The following is a 17317-nucleotide window of genomic DNA, read 5'->3' as shown; positions in this document are numbered from 1 at the left end:
CCCTGGAATTGCCCCATCCCTGGAATTGCTTCCTCCTTGGAATTGCCCCATCCCTGGGGAATTGCTTCATCCCTGGAAGTGCCCCATCCCTGGAATGCCCCATCCCTGGGGAATTGCCCCATCCCTGGAAGTGCCCCATCCTTGGAATTGCTACATCCTTGGAATTGCCCCCTCCCTGAGGAATTGCCCCATCCCTGGAAATGCCCCATCCCCTGGAATTGCACCCTCCTTGGAAGTGCCCCATCCCTGGAAATGCCCCATCCCTGGGGAATTGCCCCATCCCTGGGGAATTGCTCCATCCCTGGAATTGCCCCATCCTTCAAAGTGCCCCATCCCTGGGGAACTGCCCCATCCCTGGAATTGCCTCATCCTTCAAAGTGCCCCATCCCTGGAATTGCCCCATCCCTGGGGAATTGCTCCATCCCTGGAATCGCTCCCTCCTTGGAAGTGCCCCATTCCTGGGAATTGCCCCATCCCTGGAATTGCCCCATCCTTCAAAGTGCCCCATCTCTGGAAATGCCCCATTCCTGGGGAATTGCTCCATCCCTGGAATCGCTCCCTCCTTGGAAATGCCCCATTCCTGGGAATTGCCCCATCCCTGGGGAATTGCTCCATCCCTGGAATCGCTCCCTCCTTGGAAATGCCCCATTCCTGGGAATTGCCCTATCCCTGGGGAATTGCCCCATCCCTGGGGAATTTCTCCCTCCTTGGAAGTGCCCCATCCCTGGAATTGCCCCATCCCTGGGGAATTGCTCCATCCCTGGGGAATTGCTCCCTCCTTGGAAGTGCCCCATCCCTGGAATGCCCCATCCCTGGAAGTGCCCCATCCCTGGAATGCCCCATCCCTGGGGAATTGCCCCATCCTTGGAATTGCTCCACCCCTGGAAGTGCCCCATCCCTGGAAGTGCCCCATCCCCGAGGAATTGCCCCATTCCTGGAATGTCCCATCCCTGGGGAATTGCTCCATCCTTGGAATTGCCCCATCCCTGGAATTGCCCCAGTCCAGGCTGGACAGGGCTTGGAGCACCCTGGAGTAATGAAGGTGTCCCTGCCCTGGCAGGGGGTGGAATGAGATGAGATTTAAGGTCCCTCCCAGCCCAAATCCATGGATCCAGTTAAGTTACACTGCTTCATGGCAGATGAAGGCATTCACTTAATCCTGGGATTTCACTGTCTGTAAAATGGGAATAAAAACGTTTCCTTTGCAAAGGGCATTTGAGATCCTTGCACGGAGAAGTTCTGTATAAAGGCAAAATATGGTTAATATTATTTTCATGCAAACATGGGTTTCCTGCAAATGCCTGGCTATCAGTTGGGAATACATTTATCTGGCAGCCTTTCAGCACACAGAGGAAAGTGCAATAGCCTGAAGACAAGAATGAAGACAGCCCAACCTCTTCTCTTCTGGTTGGTGGAGTTATTTCTTTTTTTTTTTTCGTGTATTTCTCCATTGTTGGAAAAAATAGGTGCCAGAGCCCTGAAAAATCTTTCATGTCCCTGATGTTCTGCTAACCTTGCTGCTGGTCTGTGGAAGTTAGGGCTATCTAAAGGTTTTATAGCAAATTTTTATATCTGAAAAGTTAGGAAATTAAAGCACATTGAACCAGTGTGTTTTAATTGATGTTGTAGTCCAAGAAACACAGCTTTTGCAGCAGCTTGCAAGTCTGAATGTCAGCTCCAAGCGTGGTGATTGCTGCCATAACCAGGCTCATTAACTGCAGCAGAATTACTTGTGATAATACCCCCTCCTCGCCCATAGGAAGATTTTCCCACATCCAGCACTGAATTTAGCATGGAATAAGGAAATAGAGTTGGGCTGGTGGAACTTTAAGGGAAAGGTTATACATTTTTTTTCACATTAGTATCTCATTTTGCTGTTCACACCACTGGTCTTTGATCAAATTAACATTTTACTGTAAGTAGAAGAGCACTCAGTTCATGCTATTCATTATCTTGTCAGGAAACAAGGAGAATAATTTAAACTGGATATATTGTGTAAGGCTTTTTATTTTTTCTATTTTTAATTGGAAAGCACATGGCAGCGTTACAATCGTGACCTCGTGGCTCCACTGTGAGCAGTACAATATTTACCTGCTCTATGAAGGAAAATGGAACTATTTGGAAATATTTTGTTACCAGGGAGGTAGTTCTGTACTAGAAAACAGTGGTGGAGGAATTGTACAATTGAACTGTGCTGAAAAATAGGATTTTGGGCAACGTTAGATTTGCATGAGCTTCATCAAGGCCATTGTGTGGCTGTCACTGGTCATTGAGGGGTTTTTTTAGGCTGTGCATAGGATTTGGGAGCAGGAAACCAAGAGTTTTAGCACTGACTGGTGAAAAGCAACTGTGCTGTGGAATATCCAGTTCCTAAAGGGGCTCCAGGAGAGCTGGAGAGGGACCTGGGACAAGGGCTGGAATTTCTGGACAGGGGGGAATGACTTCCCACTGCCAGAGGGCAGGGATGGATGGGATATTGGGAAGGAATTTTTGGCTGTGAGGGTGGGCAGGCCCTGGCACAGGTGCCCAGAGCAGCTGGGGCTGCCCCTGCATCCCTGGCAGTGCCCAAGGCCAGGCTGGGCAGGGCTTGGAGCAGCCTGGGACAGGGGAAGGCGTCAGGGGGTGGGATTGGATGGGCTTTAAGCTCCCCTCCAAACCCTTTCTGTAATTCTATGAATCTCTCTGTATTTCTCAGCTGAAGTGGGACAGTTTCACACAAACAGAAGGTTTTGTGAACTTTGCAGTGGCTCCAAGTTGTGCAAGATTCCTCAGATTTAGCCATTTTCCATACTGGGCGCCTGTCTCTGGCTGCTCTCTTTTTTCTTACTTCAGGAAAAATTGTTCAACCATTTTTAAGAACAAGATTAGGAAAAAAAGAAACCATTTTCTCTCAGATGTTACAAGTTTTTCTTGCTGTTTTGGTGAGGAGCCTGCTGTGCCCAGATTTAATAGAAGGGGTTTGATGAGGGATGGTTCCCTTTTTTCTCAGGGTTGTATCTTCTGTTGCTTCAAGTAGACAAATAAAAAAAATAATAATAATTAAAAAACAGCCTCAAGTTTGGCCAGCCTATAAGAGTCTGGAAAAAAGAGTTCACAGAAACTCAGCAGAATCTGGTTTGAATTTGTTCAGGCTTTGCTGCTGGTGCCTGTCCCAGGCACACTGCAGTCACTGCTCTGGCTGGGTGAGCATCCACCAGGCAGGTTCTGCTTTCTCTGGGTGTGATGTGAGATTTTGTGGGAGCACAAGGAGGGGAGACACTCCCCAGGCTGCCCCTGCCATGACTGGAGACATCAGCATGGGAGCAGGACAGGGAGAGGGGCTCCTGGTGAGCAGGGAATGGGGACAGACAGCAGGACAGGGACACTTGGAGGACCTTTTGTGAGGACATTTGAAGAAGCAACAAGGAGAGGAAGGAAGAAAAGAGGAAGGAAGAAAAGAGGAAGGAGGAAATCGTGGGGGTAAGGCTCATTCTGGAAGTTTGTGGATGCTCTTTAGGTGGTGTGAGGTACGATCTGGGTTTGCCTGCCTGGAGCACAGAGGGGACAGAGAGGGTGCTCCTAAATGAATTAGGAAGGGGACAGAGTGACAAGCAGAGAGGGGTGGCAGTGGAAGAGACAAACCCAGAGGGTCTGGCAGGGGAGCAGCTCCACAGCCACTGGGCAGGGGCAGCTCCTGCCAGGCTGGGAGCCTCCAGCCAGGGCTGCTGTGCAGGGAGATGTGCCAGGGGTCCAGGAACCCACACAGGGCTTGAGCCAGTGCAGTCCTTCATGTCCTGAGGCACTCTGGTGGTGCAGCAGAGCTCCCATGAGGAAGGGGTTAATGCCAGAGCCAATGAAGATCACACAGGGAATAAGAGGACAAAGAGAAGATCACTCAGCAAGCCCTGTTCCTCTCAGAGCTGGTGGAGCAGGGCATCTCATTGGGGAAATCTCATTGGAAAAGCCACAGCAGGTCCTGTGTGATGCCATCCCACTCCTGAACCCTCACACAGGGTGGCTGAGCACCAGCTTTGGGCTTGGCTTTTCCAAACTTGTAAGTGCTCAAATTTGGAGCTAGCATTCTTTTAACAGGGTTTTGTGAGTTATTTATAATTTATACTGCAATAGCACCCAAAAGTGCTTTCCAGACACTGAGCACATCTGTAATTCTGCCTCTAAAAAGCTTCCATTCTCTGAGAGGGGGGGAATTGGCCAGTATTGCCCAAATAGAACTGCCCAGAGTTTGTGCTGATGTATTTTTAACAATGCCTGGTATGAAATCTTGTCTGGTATTATTCTGAGGATCACAACAGGTGTTGGGAATTGGCTGGGGAGGCTGTGCAGAAAGGGCAGCTGACAGCTCACTGTATATGCAGATGTAGCACCTATTAGCAATATCCTCTGTGGTTTGCTTGCATGCGAGCTGAATAGATTCTCCAAACAATGCTGCACTGAATGGAAGCCATCAGCAGAATTGCTCAAGGCTGCAAAACCCATTACTTATCCAGCAGTAGATGGAAGAGCAAGTGCCACAGTGTAGTAACTTGTCCTGCTTTGCTGGAGTTGTTCTGCAGTTATTAGATCAATATATGTAGCTGCACGTCTAATAAAACACCAGAAAATAATTTATCTCAATGTGTATTGTTAGCTCAGTATTTATCCTAATATTATCAGCCACATAAACAACATAAATCCCTCTTTTTGTGCCTTTTTTTTGCTGCTGTTTCCACGTTTTCTCAGCACACAATAGGCTGTGTCCCCTGCTCTGATTATTGGAGCCACGTCACTGTACTTTTTACAATCACATTTTAATTACAGCTGTAGAACCTAAGCAAAATCATTTAATACAATGTTGTGAGCAAATAGCGCAGATGATGCATTTAGTATTTGATTGCTGTTAGTTTACTCATTGATTAAACATGCAGAGAGTGCTTTGACTGGGGAGGAAGTCAGAGACCACACACACACAGGGCTTATATTGACTGTAGGATTCATATTTGCTATAGATTTTATATTTGCTATAGATTTTATATTCATTATATGTTTTATATTACTATAAGTTGTATATTTGCTATAGCTTCTATATTCACTGTAATTTTATATTCACTACAGGTTTTGTATTTGTTCTATGTTCTATATTCATTATTTTAGATTTATATTTAGATTTTAGACCTAGGTTTTCCAAAGGATTAGCCAGGAGTCAGTGGAAGATTGAGTGGCTCAAAAATGGCAGTAGGAATTTATCATTCCATGAAGGAAGGGATCCATCAGCTGGTCAAGAAAAGTTGTGACCTTCACTGGTGGCAGCTGATGGATTTGGTAGAATTGGGGATAGGTCTTGGAAGTGGAGATAGAAAATTATTTTTGGCTATTTTCTGAAAGCACAGCATGATTTGCATGGAGTAGCCCAGGCAAAAAGCAGTGATTACTCAAGGAGGAAAGCAGTGTGGTTTTATAACAATAAAATACATTTTTTAAAAAGAGAGAAGACAGTCTTGCCAGGAGGAGTGTATATTGTAAAAGAACCAGGTTTTGTTCCATTTCTAACAGAAGCTTACAGACAGTTATGAAAAGGACTTTGCTGCTATTTATTGCCTGAAGTTACTGATCCATCTGTCTCTACCCAAACTCTCATACAGACAATTTTCTCTCATCATTCTGTCTTTCTCCTTTCTATCACTATTCAATATTTAGATGGGAATTTTGACCAGTGGCCAAATCAGAGGCTTATCAGCTATTACATAAATCCTCAGCAGCTGGTACCTGAGCTGTGCAAAATTGTCACTTTAGGGTTAAATATTGTTGAATAAATAGACCTGCTGAAAGAAAAGAATCTAAGAATTCATGTTTTAGGGAATAATTACTGCAGAAAGACAGCCCACAACATTGTATGTGTGTTTGAGAGAGTGGTCAGAATATCTTTTAATTCAGCATTTACCCATGAGAATTATTCCCATGAGGAGTCTTGCAATAAAATCTACTTGGTCTATGAGAATAGAAAGAAATTGAATAAAAAGACTCCATTTCCACTTGTATTTATTCAGTCTGGGAAATTCAGTGGGCTGCAGCATTAGTATCAGCAGGGGATTCCTTGCTCCTAGCGTTAAATTACTGTCATAATCGCTCAATTATTTCTTCCTTGTACTGTTTAAAATAAAAATCCATCACATTCTATGTTTTTTTCTAACATTTATTAGGTTGAGTGTTTAGGAAAATCAATTATATTCAGTCAGGCATGAATTGATGAATGTTCTTGTAATAATTGTCAGTTGTTAAACTGAATGTACTTTCTCTTTTCACCCCTTTTCATTTCCTTCAGAGGGCAGAGGTGGCTCAGAGAGAGGCAGAGACCTTAAGGGAGCAGCTCTCATCAGCTAACAAATCTCTCCAACTTGCTACACAGATCCAGAAGGCACCTGATGTGGTGAGAGAAAATATTTACTGACTCTTACAGGTTTCTGACATTCCTGCACTACAGCTCCTTCAATTTATGCCCACAGCTATAAAAACAGCTGTTTGAAGTCATATTTTAACTGGAAGGGAATGGTGTTCCTTTGGGATTGTGGTGGGGTTCAGCTTCTGAGGGGGTTGGTGGCTGGAGGAGACCACGGGAAGGACAGAGGTGACTTGGCTCTGGGGTGATCCATCACTCCCTGCTCCAGATGGACAGCACAGCCTTCAGAAATCATTTCACAGGGCTGAGAGCATCAGCATCAGCCATTTCACATGGCTGAGAGGAGAAATGGAGGCAGCAAGAGAGCCTTGGTGGCCATCAGCACATGGGGCCCTGAGGTGTGGCTCCATCCCAAGGGCACCCAGAGCTCCCTGCCCCTCCTAACTCCACGTCTGTGCTGTCAGAAAAACTGGAAATGAACTTGATACCACTGCAGTTTTCACTGGCTGTATCTAAACTGAGAATTACACCTAGAAATACCTGGAGAATTGAGAAGATCCCCTGTACTCCTGCTTGTTGCCTCCTCTGTGTGGTTGTGAATAAAGCCAAGGCTGCTGATGGGACCTGCAGGCACAGGGGGCTGTTCCAGGGCTCCAGCTGGAGCAGGTATCACAGATGAGCAGCCAGATTATTTTGATTTTTGTTTGCCAAAGGAGAAATAGGAGTATTTAAATGTAAAGATGCAATTAAGTGAAATTTAGTCTACTTCTAAGCAGCAGATTTAAGAAACAAAAGAAATCATTGCTTTTTTTTTTTTCTTTGCAAGCCTTATACATGCTTGACACTGATAGCAGAGGAACACATGGCTGCCTTTAAAAATCATTTGCAGAGAATGAGTAACAAACCATAAGTCCTCCAGATCTGTTTGGTTGTCTATTAATACAACCCAGTATTTTCTCAGAGAAGTCAAAAGATAGGCAAGTAGGCTGCAAAACAGAAAATAAAGCGCCTGAATATCACTTGTAACTCTGAATTACCTGCCTCTTCCTATCTCGTGTCCTAGTCTTATCATTATTTTAACATTAGGTCTTTCTTGTATTTAATAGTACTTCTGCACTTCATTTATATTTAATATGACAACTACTGCAGGATGAAAATGATCATTATCTATCTTATTTCAGACTCTACGTTCTAGTCTCAATAGGCACAAGCAGCAGATGATTATACAACTTGTGATGTTTCATGCAAGCAAATTAGAGGTTTTTTCAAGTTAAAAGTATAATTCAGTGTAATAGGAGAGTGTTGTTAACTGCTGTTAGTACATGCAGCTTTCTGTGAGTGCAGCGGGGTGTAGTCACTGAGAATCAAGCTGAATGTTTAGAAGATATGGAAAAGGGGATTTTGTTGTTCCTGCATTCCCAGAAAAGAGGGTATGGAGTATATTTCAATCTGCTGCAGTGTCACCTTCAGCTGTCAGGGTGTCACTGGGGTGAATTCTCTCTTTCACCACAGATCTTTGGTTTAGTGCTCACCATCTTCATCTGCCTCTTGCTGAATGGATTCTCTCCTCCTTCACTGGTGCTTCTGAGGAACAGCCATTAACCTTTGTCAGATGCATTTTGGGCTCTTTAATGGAATGTGTGCCCCTCCTTGGGCTGCATCTGCCCCCCACACAGGCCCAAGGCTTTCCTCACTTTATCCATGGAGGAGGCTCAGAGCTCCCCAGTGCATCACAGCTGTAATCTCCCAGCACAGAAGGAGACAGAGATGGTGCAATTAGTCTCTATTATCTTTTCTGAATGGATCTGCCTCCTTCTGGACCTCTCTGATTCCTTGTCCTCCCAGGAAGTCAGTCCAGAGAGGAAGTTTCAGACTTGAGGACAGATTTTACAGCTGTGGGAAACTGGAAGAAGGAAGATTTAGGAAAGAGAATTTCTGAAAATGATGACCAAAGGGAGAATGGCCTTGTCTTAGAGCTGTCACATCTCTCTTCTTCCCCATGGAGGGATGCTTGCAATAATGTTAACATGAACAATTTTCATGCAAGGATCAAGTTCATTGGAAGTAGCAGTTTGGGGCAATTTTTGACAATTTTGCCTGAAACGTGCAGTGTGCATGCAGAGAGCCACAGGCACATGGCTCTGCCGTTCCTGATTAAGAAATTCTGCTCCATTACTTCAGAATATTTTATCTGATTAGTATTTTGTAAGCACAGATTTTCATAGTTGTCAAAGCACTTGGGCTATTAATAATAAATAGATCTAAATAGAATCCTTTGACTTTCACTGCTGCATCTTTCCAGTGCACTTACGAAATAGAGAAATTTATTCCCTCTGTTATCCCTGCTTTCCCAGAGAGCTGTCCTGGGGTGGAGGAAATTCCATCTTCCACATTCCCAATGTCAATCAGAGGAGTCCCAGATTTAGGAATTGCCAGTTTCCTTCCTTCCTGTGTGCCCTGATGGTGTTTTCCCTGCAGGAGCAGGCCATCGAGGTGCTGACCCGCTCCAGCCTGGAAGTGGAGCTGGCGGCGAAGGAGCGCGAGATCGCGCAGCTCGTCGAGGATGTGCAGAGGCTCCAGGGCAGCCTCACCAAGCTGAGGGAGAACTCCAGCAGCCAAATCTCCCAGCTGGAGCAGCAGCTGACAGCCAAGAACAGCACACTCAAAGTAAGGCTTGGTTCTGCCCAAAGGATGTCTCAGAGATGTTGATATTGGGGTTTCCTGTGGTCCTGAGCCATTGGATTCTTCAGGGTGTGTCTGAGTTCTGGTTTCTGTGGCATTCATGGAATCACTGAATGGTTTGAGTGAGAAGGGACCTTCAAACCCACCCCATTCCACCCCTGGATATTTGGTTTTTAAGGGATCACAGGTTCTTTAAGTTCTAAATGGCCCAGTCCTTACTGTTTTGAAATGTATTTTTGCACATTGGACAAGGCTACCTTTAGGATTAAAACCACCACCAAACCCCAACAGACACTGAGCATGGATATGCAATGAAACAGTCAAACTGAAAAAGCACAGAAAAATCCCTCTTAGATTTTCAAACTTTTAATTCCCATTCCAGTTATACATAATGAAGATTTGCAAGGAATTGGTTTATCTTTCAATGTCCCTGCTACCCCCTCCAGTTCTCTCCACTGGAAATGGGAGGTGTATCATTTAGATTTTAGTTTATCATTTAGGGCATAGAAACAAGTAAAATCAGGACATGAAGAATATATTTATATAATAACCATTTAATTATTTAAATAATAACAATTTATTTATTTATTATTACAAATAACCATTTAATTCTTTTTTTAACTGTGTATTTGCTGCACAATAATTCCCATTTACAATTAGCAGTCTGGCCCTACTCATTTACATGGGAGCAGCACTGCACTAGAACCAGAAGGAACAGCTAAGAATTCTCTGAATGACCCTTTTACCTCTCTCTTGGGCAGTTTCACTTTCCCTGTGCTGAGCCCACACAGTTCTGATGTCTGAGTGAGCATGAGAAATGATTCCTGACGTGGGGTATGAATCAGTTTCCTGTAACTCCTGTCTCCTTCATTGTTCCACCATCTATGAGCTCCAAAGTGTAAACAAGATAAATTTATCTCTTCCATTAAAGACTTGGTAGTTCTGCAGGTTTGATAGTCTGAGAGTTTTCTGAGAGCAGGAGGCTGATAGTTCCCACTCAGCTCTGACTGTGGCGTGGGCAGCTTTGCTCTATCAGAATGATTTAATGTTCAATTGAAACTCTTACAAATTGCTCTAATTCTGACATTTTTTAGCAGTTACTGGTTTTGCTGTGGTGGAGCATAATTCACATGGAGAGAGACCTGTTAGGAATGAAAGCTGAAGTGTTGCAGTCAGTGTTTTCTGCATGCTTTAAGCTGGCTTTGCAGAATTTTTATGAAAATTCAGTGGAGCAAAGGACACTTATTATGTAACTCCATTGACAGTATCAGTCTCTGCCCACCTGGCACCATGTGGGCACCACTTTTAGTGAGGGAAAAAGGAGCTGCCCTGGTTTTGAGGGACACATTCTGCTGGCTGCACCCATGTTCAGGGGATTTTTTTATTTTACTTTTTCATAAAGCCTGATAGAAAATATCTTGAATCCTTGCACTTGACAGATTTTCTTGGAATAAAGCATGTTCCTGGTGAGGTCAGTATTAGTTTAGCCATTAACTTCAAAGGGAGTAGGATCATAGAAATGACAGAGCAAGTCTTTGATTTTCATTTCAGTAATCTCCTTCCATTTTCTCATAGCCTTGCCTGGCTAATGCTCTGTATTTAGCTTTCTGTTGATAGTGGCTGATGTAGTGCCTCTATTGATAAAGTTTTAGGCATTTCAACCCTCTTTAACCTTATTTATTGCAGCTATAAAAATATTTCCAAATACTTACTTTCACCCCAAAGTGCTGGGGGAAAGCCTGTGCCAGGCACAGGTTGTACAAAGTACCAAATCTCAGTCATAATGTGCTGATCTCCTGTTTGATTATGGAGGAATTGCTTCTGAAATAACAGAGATTTTAATGGTTGCCTCCACAGAAAACAACTCACAGTTTCACAAATTAAAGCAATGTTCTCAACCTGTATCTTGGGGGAATTGTTTAATACTCTATGACTTAATGAAACAATACAGAAATACTTTCAAAATTATTGCTTCTTTATCTTCATCTGATCTAATAATCAAAATATGTCCTCTAGTAACAAGGCTTTTCTCACTCTAACTGTATTAACCCTTTGTGGCTGGGTGCTAGAATGTCTCTGCTACCCAGTTAAAATTCAGTAATGTGAGTTGATCACTCTAAATTGAACTACAATGTTAATCTAATGGTTATTGAAATGTTTTAAGCCCCTCAATACAGCCCCTGCTATTTACCTATGCCAGTTCAGTTAATAATACAGTAGTGATTGTATTTTCTAAATAACATGAGGAGGGACCCAATCCCTGCATGCTCTGACATGTGTTTATTCACACCACAGATGCAAGATGATTCTTTAACGTGGGATATTTGCAAATTTAATATGCAGAAAAGCCACCAGTCCATTCCTTCTGCCCTCTGGCTCCTGCATTTTTGTGTGTTGGAGGTCATTGGAATATATTTTGTCTGAATTAACCAGGTTGATATTTAGTGCAAGATATTAGTTCCTCCAGATTGTCTCACAGCTTGAACCTTTGTTGTCCCATGTTCTGTGCATTTTACAGGGTTCTTGGAGACAATTACCATACTAATACATTTTAAAACAGTCATTGACTGGGAAGATGCCAAGTGCCTAAATGTTCTGTTTCTACACAGGCACTGCATCCTCAGTTGTTAGTTTATATTGTTTACTAAAGTAGATGTTTAGGTGCAGGTTTTCCATGGCAACAATCTCTGTATTAGGTACTTGGGAATGATGGATGTCTGTGTTTTTTATACAATCCAAAGTAAAATACTGCTGGTTGTCATATTGCTGTAGCAAGTACCTGAGAGTCCAAAACAGCTGCATTTTGTCAATATCTCTTCTTTTTCTTTATTTTTCTACCTGTGTTTTGTACCTAAATATTCCAGAAATACTCTGGCACAGTATAGCACTTCCCAGCACAGAATTACATTTAATACAGATTCCAATTAAATGGGAATCTTTAGCTTTTTTGTGGTTTATCTCTGTTTCTACAAAAGGCTGTTTTCTTAGCATACCCTTGCCTAAGTAACTAACATATTAATCCAGGGTATTGCTTGTTTTAAATTTCTTCTGGTCCTTTTTATACTGAGAACTAGTATATATTTCCAGTTATTCCTGCTGTAAAAGTTCCTCTGCTCCAGACCCAAAATGTTACCAGTCACAGAGTTAAGGAAAGGGTGAATTGCAGTGGATTTACAGAGACAGAAGGACAGAGTGACAAGACCAAGGAGAGCAGAAGGATCTCTTGGGGTTTGGCAGGTCCTCCCCTTGCCTGTGACCACTTGGAAAACTCTCAGCTCTGATGCTGAGTCTCCTCCCAGTACCAAGGGCTCTTTGGCTCACTGGTTTAATTTAAAGATCCCTCTCCAGCCTGACCTGATGCACTACAAACTCCACCTGGATGCTTTGTTGAAGTCACTGTGTTTTGCTCAGTGTTGAGCTGCAGCTTGAAAAGCTGCTTGAACTCATGGCCTGTTGTAGCTGACCCTCCTCAAAATGTGAGACCTCAGGCCCTGGGACTGTGTAGTACATCCCCATAATGAGATTTCAACACGTGTTGTAAATTGTCAAAACCTCCAACATCTTTATTTTTTGTAGGATTTTCCTGGTCACATCAAGCAGGATTTTCCTGAAGCACTGTGTCTGCTATCTAAAGCAAAGTCAGTGCTTCCTATAGTTCCAGACAATAACTGGAATTTGGCAAAGCAGGACACGCCAGACAAAACTACTAAAACTTGCCCTGTATTTATTCCAGGTGAAAAAAAAATGGTTGTAGCTAAAACAGACACTTCATTTTTATTTTTAACACAACTGACTGACTGCACAGCCACTGATGACAAAAGACACAAGACCTTTCTAAGAGGCCACTCGTTCCATCACTGTCCCAGAGAGTGCAAATTCCACACTGAGCAGCAGCTCCTGGGATCCATTAAGAGCTGCTCCTTGAGCCTGGCTCTTCATGCAGGAGATTCCTCTCTCAGCAGTGCTGAGGATGCTGGGCTGTGGTGGCAAACAGCAGGAACAGGGCCTTGAGAGGGCTGTGGATTGGTAACCTTGCTGTCCACTTTGTCACTGCTCCTTAACAGCTGTGCTGATGGCAGGGCAGACCTGTCAGCAGTGTGAGAGCTGCACAGGGCTGGGTAGGAAATCCTTTAAAAATGGCAGAATAGCTGGAGGTCCCACAAAGCCCCACCATGCTCCTGTTGGCATCTGCAGAAGCCTCATTTAAATGACTGAGATGACTCAGCCCATGGATTTGCTGTGCTGCATCATTTTGGGGTTTGTACAGCTTTGTGATACCCACTCTCTGACTTTGTAGGGAAGACAGCACAGGGAGCAGGCTCCCAATTCTGTTTCCCCAGCCCTGCCTCCATGCCCCATAACTGGGCTGCTGCACAGCTGTGTGGGGCTGCATTTTAAACAGCTTTGCTAAAATTATCCAAGTTCCAACAACCCTCCCCTGCCCTCCTCCTGCATGCAAAGAGCAGCCCTAGAGTGGGTGGAGGATCTTGAATTCCCTTCTCCCCTGAAGGCAGCCTCTCTCGGACATAAAGTCCTATTTTTCTTTTTCATGTCATATATTCCTTTCCTTTTCAAAGTAGATTCTCTGTCTTTGAGGTGATATGTCCTTGTGTTATTTCTGTTTCCCGTGACCTTTGGGATTCTGTGCCAATTTTAACACCAAAAATGAACTGAAGCAGAGCTAGCCTGAATTTATCCATGGAAGTTGCAAGCCAGTAAGTTCTGTTCTTTGCTTAGATCAGGTGTGCCTGCACTAAGCAAAGAAATTATTGGAATTAATGTGGCTTCTGCAAGCAACAGAACTGCATCAATTATGTATCAATATGTTTTAGGCCTCCTGAAGCATTTACCCCATAGTGATGAGCACTTTGGTGGGAGCTGGGTAAGGCCCAAGTGTGTGCCATTGCCTTCTGGATGGTGGCAGGGGGTTTGGTTCAGCCTTTGGGGCATCCTCAGAGCCAGGAGAAGCCTTTGAGGCCACCCTGGGTGGGGCAGAGCTGCTGGGGTGGCCTCAGTGCTCCCTCTCTGGTCAGTAATGCTTGTAAAAAACCCCTGGTACAGCTGTTGAGGTGCTGTAGGAGCCTTCCAAGCCTAAAGCATTCCAGTCAACAGCAGCTTCTTCAGTCTGCTCTTTTTATCATGTAGATAAGGTTATCAAGAACTGTCCTATTAAGAATACAGTGTGTGCCAAAGCATCCTGCTTGTTTACTCAATCTCCCTGAAAATTTCAGCTGCCCCATTTTTTTGGTTTTTTTTTAATACCTTCATCCCCCAATCTCTTCCCTGAGCACATGACAGTGACATTGCAAGCAGCCAAATTGGGACCCACTGAATTCTGTCATTCTTGGCACTCTGTAAACAAAGGATGAGCGAGGTATAATTGTGTTTACGTTTAATTGGTTATAGTTTGTTTTCTAATATATGTAAATTAGGGATGAGTCATTAACCCTCACTTGTGCACTGCTGTATATATGGAATAATTTGAAGATGATTTTCAAAGCCTGCAGAAAAAAAAAACAATGTAAATAATTAAATCCATGTTCTCTCTTTTAAAGCAACTGGAAGAAAAACTGAAAGGACAGGCTGATTATGAAGAGGTTAAGAAAGAATTAAAGTAAGTGTTAAATGCTTACATAATTTTTTCACAAACTCTGGTTGAACAGTGCTTGTTAAATGAAGCCACAAATCTGTGTTCTTGGAACAATAAAAAATTCAGTCAAAACCACAAAGACGAGGAAATTGGGAATATTGGCAGAAATTGCATCCAGAAACAGTGGAACTGCTATATCTGAGAGTGCTCCTTTTTGTTGCAGCAGAGAATCACAATAGCAAATAAAACACATGTCCACGAAGAAAAGCCACTGAAACTATTGTCCACAAAGGGAAAAAAAGTTTCAAAATCTGTGGTGTTTTAGGTGGACCACTCTTTAAAAATCTCCAGCCAACAGCTGAGGGTAAAGTGGACCAAAAATGACATGCAGAGCCTTTGGCCATGGTACCTTTTCTCTGCTCCTGCCTGCCAGTGCTCAGCACTTACCAGTTTAATGCTGGGCTTGTTTCACTGTATATTTTTGCTAATATATTGTGGTTTTAAACTAAAGCCACAAACAGCCTCTTCCTATTTCAAGGGATTTTCTTAAGAGACTTAAAAGAGCCTCATTTTAAACTATAACAAGTTAAGCTGTCAGGTTCAGAAGAGAACTTTTCTGACTGGAAATATGTTTAGTGTCAAGGTTTAAATAACTGCGAGAAACTCCCATCTCTTCTTTCATCATTCTGGCATTTCTGTGTGTGTTTTAAAAAGGCTGAAATAACCCATTCCCTGGTTTAATGAGGTATTTCAGATGAGGCTGGTAGTCATGTGCTTTTGTTTACACCTCCCTGGAGAATATGGAAAGCAGATTTGGATTTGCAAGCCCCACAACTGCCCAGCCCCTGGTGCTGATTTATTCAAGCCACGCTGGCTGAGGTTCTGGTTCACCACCAGCTGCAGCACACCCTGATGTAGGGGTATAATTTTCACTAGAATTAAATGAATTGACCATTTATTTGGTCATTTTACCTGATTATTACCTGGGCTCAAAATAGCATCATCATGTAGTGATTAGGGGTAAATACATCCACTCCCTCTCCTGAGTTAAGGGAACAGCTTCAGGTTTTAGCCAGTTTATGTCCTCATGTGTAAAGCAGTGAATGGGAATGAGGCTACAACCTTCCAGCTTCTTGCATAAGATATTAAATGTAAATGTGCTGAAACAACAAATGAGTTTTGAATCCTACCTGCTTTATTGCAAAGTTTTAATACAACAGCACCAGGACTTTAAAGCCAGACTTAAGGTGCCAAGAACCCAATATACTCATTGAATGTAGTCATTTAAGCTTACTTTGCATTTGTACTTTATATAATAATGTACAAATATAATGTACTTTATATAAATACAAACCCTGTATTCCTGGTGATAATACCAATGTTTTAATTTTTTTTTTTTTTTTACAACACTGACTTACATGAGGGCAGGGGTGGAAAGGCAGATCAGAGAAGCTATGACACAGGAGGCTTCATATGGTGCTTCTGCTCAGGGTGAGCCTGCAGAGAAATAAAGGGGAGACTCTGCTGGAAGTGGCCCTGGTTGGGTGCCAGTAAATTAACCCTGTTTTTTCCCAGCTGTTCCAGCTTTTATATCCCTAATTTGTGGATTGATAGCTGGCTTGTAAAGGCCCTGGGGTCCATCATCATCCTGTGGGCTGGTCTGAGGGTTGAGACCCTCCGAGAGAGCACTGAGGATCTCAAAATGCTGCATCCTCCAAGCAGCTGCTTCACAGCATTCCCATGCTCCATCTAACCCAGGTGGTGTGCTGAGGGCTCAGTGTGCATCCCCTGGCAGTGACAGTCTGATCTGAGCTGAGACTTGCTGTAAATGAGGCTGCAGAAGCCTGTTGCTGTAAATCTGCAGCCCTCACACTGAATCTTGCTGCACCTGCCTTGTGCCCTGGAACACTGACAGAAATGAGCTGCTCGTAACATTTGCACCTAGAGAAAAGAGATCTTGTCAGTAGAGCAGGAATAGAATGATTTTTTAAGGTGTTTTGGCACTGATAAATTTCCTTTAACCCTTCCTGGATGTTAGAGGCAAGCTGGACTGAGGGTCTCAATATCAGCCAACCCCTGCCCTGCCTGGAGGAACTTAGGGGGCCCATGTCAAGATCTGGGATGGGAGAATTCTTCACTTTCTGCCTTGGCTTTTGTGCCCAATGGCTTCTAAACCTATTTTTGAGATCTGAGAGCTCTCTGTGCCTTCAGCTCCCTCTCAAGTAGCACGACAGGGCTGACCCTGCTGCCTTTGCAGCTGGGATCAGATGAACAGAAAGTCAAGCTGTCCCAATGCACACTTTGCTTTACAGTCAGATCTTTCAAGTCTTCTTAGATGTGCAGATTCAAGTCACAAGATCATTTCTTTAAAAAGCAGGTAACTGATCTTGAGCCACAGATTGAGTCAAGATCTCATGGGCAAAGATATTCCTGGAATCCAAAGAAGAAATGTTGTGCTTCCTCATATACCTGAGGAGAATGTGTCTTTTGTGACACATTTGGAGAGTCATTTTTGACATGTTTAACTTTTACATTCTTTTTAAAATGAACCTGCTGGAGTGAATATTCCTCTTAGGGCAATTAGAGGTGCCATCAGCTTGATTTTTAGTATATTTTGTGTTTCAACTGTGTAGGAAATTACCTGTGAAATTGTCAGAAAGTTAATTCAGTTA

General features: G+C 43.4%; 1 protein-coding gene across 9 annotated transcripts in view; it reads left to right on the top strand.

The window, feature by feature from the left end:
* Nucleotides 1-17317, top strand: part of CUX1 (cut like homeobox 1) — a 276733-nt gene that overhangs the window by 179840 nt on the left and 79576 nt on the right. For all 9 annotated transcript variants that reach the window (XR_011682422.1, XR_011682420.1, XR_011682421.1 and 6 more), the window contains exons 10-12: nt 6299-6403; nt 8852-9040; nt 14611-14669. Coding sequence is in view for 6 of the 9 variants with exons in the window: in XM_071448039.1 (XP_071304140.1) it covers nt 6299-6403; nt 8852-9040; nt 14611-14669 (353 nt within the window). In the remaining 3 variants the exon portion in view is untranslated. The remainder of the gene's footprint in view (nt 1-6298; nt 6404-8851; nt 9041-14610; nt 14670-17317) is intronic.

This window comes from Agelaius tricolor, unplaced genomic scaffold, assembly GCF_023055355.1.
Source record: "Agelaius tricolor isolate 1412-34295 unplaced genomic scaffold, bAgeTri1.0.p SCAF_25, whole genome shotgun sequence".
Lineage (NCBI taxonomy): Eukaryota > Metazoa > Chordata > Aves > Passeriformes > Icteridae > Agelaius > Agelaius tricolor.
This window is presented reverse-complemented; position numbering and strand designations above follow the sequence as displayed.